Source organism: Eschrichtius robustus, chromosome 15 (assembly GCF_028021215.1).
Source record: "Eschrichtius robustus isolate mEscRob2 chromosome 15, mEscRob2.pri, whole genome shotgun sequence".
Taxonomy (NCBI): Eukaryota; Metazoa; Chordata; class Mammalia; order Artiodactyla; family Eschrichtiidae; genus Eschrichtius; species Eschrichtius robustus.
The window spans coordinates 44,806,277-44,811,658 of record NC_090838.1 but is presented as its reverse complement, the minus strand read 5'-3'; the positions used below and the strand labels follow the sequence as shown (position 1 = coordinate 44,811,658).

At 37.3% G+C, this 5,382-nt stretch overlaps 1 protein-coding gene across 1 annotated transcript; it reads left to right on the top strand.

The window, feature by feature from the left end:
• The first annotated feature begins 1,071 nt into the window (after window positions 1-1,071).
• Window positions 1,072-2,300, top strand: LOC137777359 (tigger transposable element-derived protein 1-like). Its single transcript, XM_068564157.1, has 2 exons — window positions 1,072-1,428; window positions 2,196-2,300. The coding sequence occupies exons 1-2, from the start codon at window positions 1,072-1,074 to the stop codon at window positions 2,298-2,300; spliced, it is 462 nt and encodes a 153-aa protein (XP_068420258.1).
• The last annotated feature ends 3,082 nt before the right edge of the window (window positions 2,301-5,382 follow it).

Below are 5,382 nucleotides of genomic sequence, written 5' to 3'. Positions count from 1 at the left end.
CTGTTTTGGAAGATTGTATGTTGCTAGGAATTTATCCATTTTTTAGTTATAGCTTGTCCAATTTGTTGGCACATAACTGTTCATAGTTTTCTGTTATGATCATTTGTATTTCTATGATGTCGGTTTCAACTTATCCTCTTTTTTACCTAATTTTACTTATCTAGTCCTCTTTCTTGATGAGTCTGGCTAAAGGTTTATCAGTTTGTTTGTTTTTTTTTTTAATCTTTTCAAAGAACCAGCTCTTAGTTTCATTGCTCTTTTCTTTTTCTTTCCAGTATCTATTTCATTATTTTTGCTCTGATCTTTATTATTTTATTCCTTCTATTAATGTTAGGCTTTGTTTCTTCTTTTTCTAGTTCCTTAAGGTTTAAGGTTAAATTGTTTATTTGATATTTTTCTTACTTCCTGAGGGTAGGCATGAACTTCCCTCTTAGAACTGCTTTTGCTGTATACCACTGATTTTGGACAGCTGTGTTCCATTTTCATTTGTTTCAAGGTATTTTTTTGATTTCCTTTTTAATCTCTTCATTCACCTATTGGTTGTCTAGGAGCATGTAGTTTAGCTTCCATGTGTTTGTGTTTTTCCCAGTTTTCTCCTTGTAATTGATTTCTACTTTTATACTGTTGTGGTCAGAAAAGATGCTTGATATGATTTCATTCTTCATTAATGTATTGGTACTTGTTTTATGGCCTAACATGTGATCTATCATGGAAAATGTTCCATCTGCACTTGAAAAAAATGTATACAGTAGGCCCCCTACATACGAATTTTCAAGTTGTTAACTTTCAGAGAGGCAAACGTGTGTTTGCATGTCTGATCATGTAAATTAGTTCATGTGTCTAGTGTACATTGTCACGTGAGTGCATCCTCTACAAGTGGTTGTGCTTTTGTATACTTTACTGTACAGGACTGTATAGAGTACAGTAGTACAGTATCTTTATTTCCAGCCCAGGATGTCTGGAAGCAAGCATAAAAGCAGCAGTGATGTAGCTGGTACTGCTAAGTAGTGCTAAGTGATAACGGTGGAAACAAAAGTCAAAATAATTGAGAGAGCGGAGCAAGGCAAAAAGATGGTAGACATCACTCGTTCTTATAACAAGAATCGTTCAACTATAGGCACGATTCTAAAGAACAAGGACAAGATCATGGAAGATGTGAAGTCTGCTGTGCCAATGATGCTGACAATAACATTGAAGAAGAGTGGAAAAGTGATGGAGGAGATGGAGAAACTTCTCAGTGTGTGGATGCAGGATCAGCATCATCAGCATCGAGTCCCGCTCAGCTTAATGCTGATTCAAGAGAAAGCTAAAAATCTTTATGAAGACTTGAAGAAGAAACACAGTGAAGAATCAGAGGGCACAACTTTTAATGCCAGCTGTGGCTGGTTTCATTGGTTCAAGGCTAGAGCCAACCTTCACAACATAAAAGTAAGTGGTGAGGCAGTGAGTGCTGCCCGGGAATTTCCTGAAACGTTTTGAGAAATTGATGAAGGTGCCTGTTTACCTGAGCAGGTTTTTAATGTGGATGAGACAGGACTGTACTGGCAGAGGATGCCAGACTGAAGTTACGTCAGTAAGGAGGAAAAGTTGATGCCAGGCTATAAAGCAAGAAAGGATAGGCTAACTCTGTTGTTTGGTGGCAATGCTTCTGGTGATATGAAGCTGAAGCCTCTCTTAGTTTATCATTCAGAGAACCCAAGAGCCCTTAGAAACACAGCCAAGGGCTCTCTTCCTGTTGTGTGGAAGAGTAACCCCAAAGCCTGGGTTACACAGGCCATTTTCCAGGACTGGTTTTTCCACCACTTTATCCGGGAGGTAGAGAAATATTGCTTGGAGAAGGATGTCCCATTCAACATTCTTTTACTGCTTGACAATGCTCTGGGCCACCCCCCATTCATGGACGACTTTCACCCCAATGTCAAAGTAGTGCATCTGCCACCAAATACTATGTCACTCATCCAACCTACGGACCAGAGAGTTATAGTGACTTTCAAGAAATATTATTTATCTCATACTTTTTGTCAGGAAGTAAAGGCGAGTGATGAATCAGGAACAACCTTGCAACAATTTTGGAAGGACTATAACATCTACAAGGCCATGGCTTTGCTTGGCATGAGGTTATAGCTGTCACCGTGAATGGAGTTTGGAAGAACCTTTGCCTGAAGTTTGTTCACGATTTTCTTGGATTCGGGAAGGTGGATGAGGAGCCTAAAGAGGTCTTCAGCAACTTAGTGACCCTCAGTGAGAAGCTGGAGCTAGATCTGCAAGAGGACGACTTCATTGAACTCCTTGCTATGTAACACAAGGAGCTTCCAAATGAAGATCTGATTGAATTGGAGGCCCAGAGAAAGGACAAAGAGAGACAAGAGGAAGAAGAAGTAACTGAAGAGATTCATGACACAGGAAATGGCAAGGGGATTTTCTTTATTTGAGGAGGCACTGTTAGTTTTTGAGGCACAGGACATGAACATAGAATGGTACACAAATGTTGCAGCAGCCATTCAGAATGCAATCCAGTGCTACCATGTCATCTATGACGAAAAAACAGAGCTACTACCCAGACATCACTGGATCGTTTTGTCAAGAGGGTAGATAGAATTGAATCCAGCAAGGAACCAGAACTTGTGCCATCAATGCCAGGCATGAGTGAAATTACAGCTTGCCCTGTCTCCTATTGCTGAGGATCCTTCAGCTCTACCATCTCCCACCTCCTCTCTCTCCTCTGGTCAGTAACTCTTCTTGCCTGTTCACTTGATGCCAGTGCCTGTATGCCAGTTGTTGTACTGTACTACTGTACATTTCAAGGTACTGTACTGTAAGATTAAAATTGTTCTCTTTATTTTTTGTGTTCACTTGTTTTTTATGTATTATTTGTATGAAAAGTATTATAAACCTATTACAGTACAGTACAGTCCTATATAGCTGATTGTGTTAGTTGGGTACCTAGGCTAACTTTGTTGCACTTATGATCACATTGGTCTTACGACTGCACTCTTGGAATGAAACTCATTCGTGTGTAGGGGACTTACAGTATTCTGATGGTTTGGGGTGGATTGTTCTCTATATATCTATTAAGTCTATCATGCCTAATGTGCCATGAGGCCAATTTTTTTTAATTGATTTTCTGTTTGGATGATTTATCCACTGATTTAAGCATGGTGTTAAAATCCCTTACGAGTTTTATATCCTGTCCATATCTCCCTTTATGTCCGTTAATGTTTGCTTTATGTATGTACGTGCTCCTATGTTGGGTGCATAGATATTTACAAGTGTTATATCCTCTTGCTGGATCAATCCCTTTATTTTGATGTGATGTTCTTCTTTATCTCTTGTTACAGTCTTTTTTTAAAGTTTATTGTGTCTATTATTACCCCAGCTTTTTAAAAATTTCCGTTTTCATGGGATATCTTTTTCTATCACTTCATTTTACCCTGTGTTTTTCTTTAGATCTGAGGTGAGTCTCATGCAGGCAGCATATATATGGGTCTTTTTTTTTTTTTTAATGCACTCACTGCCCTATGTCTTTTGATTGAAATATTTCGTCCATTTATACTTAAGGTGATTATTGATAGGTAGGTACTTATCACAGTTTTGTTAATTGTTTTTTGGATGGTTTTGTAGTTCTCTGTTCCTTTCTTCACTTGTTATCTTCCACTGTGATTTGATGATTTTCTTTAGTGTATGTTTGTATTCCTTTCTCTTTATTTTTGTGTATCTGTTAATAGGTTTTTGTTTTGTGGTTACCATGAGGTTCATATAAAACAACATATTTATATAGTAGTCTATTTTATGCTGATGGTTTCTTAAGTTGGAGTGCATTCTAAAAGCAGTACATTTTTACTCTCCTTACTACCTTTTATGTTTTTGACATTATTTTTTTTTTAATTCAAATTGAAGTATAGTTGATGTACAATATTATATAAGTTACAGGTGCACAACAGTGATTGACAATTTTTAAAGGTTATACTCCATTTATAGTTACTATAAAATACTGACTATATTCCCTTGACATATTTTATATTTTATTATTTTGTGTATTGCTTAACTATTTTAGATATAAAAGTCTTTCAACCTATATACTAGATTTATAGGTAGTTGATACACTATCTTTACTATATGTTTGCCTTTATCAGTGAGATTTTTTTCTTTCATAATTTTCTTGTTTCTAGATATGGTCTTTTTTTTTTCTTTTTAATAAGTCCCTTTAACATTTCTCATAACGCTGGGTTAGTGGTGATGAACTCCTTTAGCTTTTGCTTCTCTAGGAAACTCTTTATCTCTCCTTCAATTCTGAATTGTAATCTTGCCAGGTACAGTATTCTTGGTTATAAATTTTTCCTTTCAGTAGTTTGAATATATTGTGCCAGTCCCTTCTGGCCTGTAAAGTTTCTGCTGAAAAATCAGCTGAGAGTCTTAGGGAGGTTCCCTTTTACATGACTATTTGATTTTCTCTTGCTGCTTTTAAGATTCTCTCTTTAACTTTTGACATTTTAATTATAATGTGTCTATCTCTTTGAGTTCATCTTGTTTGGGACTTTGTGCTTCTTGGACTTAGCTGTCTGTTTCTTTTGCCAGGTTAGGGAAGTTTTCAGCCATTATTTCTTCAAATAGTTTTCTGTCCCTTTCTCTCTCTCTCTTCTCCTCCTGGGACCTATATAATGCATATGTTAGAATTCTTGAGGATGTCCCAGAGGTCCCTTAAACTATTCTCATTAAAGTTTTTTTTTTTCCTTTTTGCTCTTCTGATCATGTGATTTCCACCACCCTGTCTTCCAGATTACTGATCTGTTCTGCATCCTTTAATCTGGTCTTGATTCCCTCTAGTTGATTTTTCATTTCAGTTATTCTTCAGTTCTGATTGGTTATTTTTTAAAATATTTTCTGTTTGTTGATGTTCTCACTGAGTTCATTCTTCTCCTAAATTCAGTGAGTATCTTGATGACTATTACTTTGAATTCTTTATCTGGTAAATATCTTATTTCCATTTTGTTTACTTCTTTTTCTGAGGATTTTTCTTCTTATTTCATTTGGGAAGTATTTCTTTGCATTCTCATTTTGCCTAATTTTCTGTTTTTGTTTCTATGTATTAGGTGTATCATCTACACCTCCCATTCCTGAAGGAATAGCGTTATGTAGACAGCATCGAATGGTGCCCAGTGAAAAAATTCCCCCTAGTCACTAGAGCTAGGTACTCCAAGGGTATCCCCTGTGTGGGCTGTGTGTACCTTCCTGTTGTGGCTGGGCCATGATTACTGCAGATGCCCTGGTGAGTGAGTGTGGCCCCCAGCTCAACTGGCTCTGAGGCCTGGCCACAATTATTGTGGGTATGTTGCTGTGCTGGTCCCCCAGATCAAGAGCCACTTCAGAGGGACACCAGTGCTG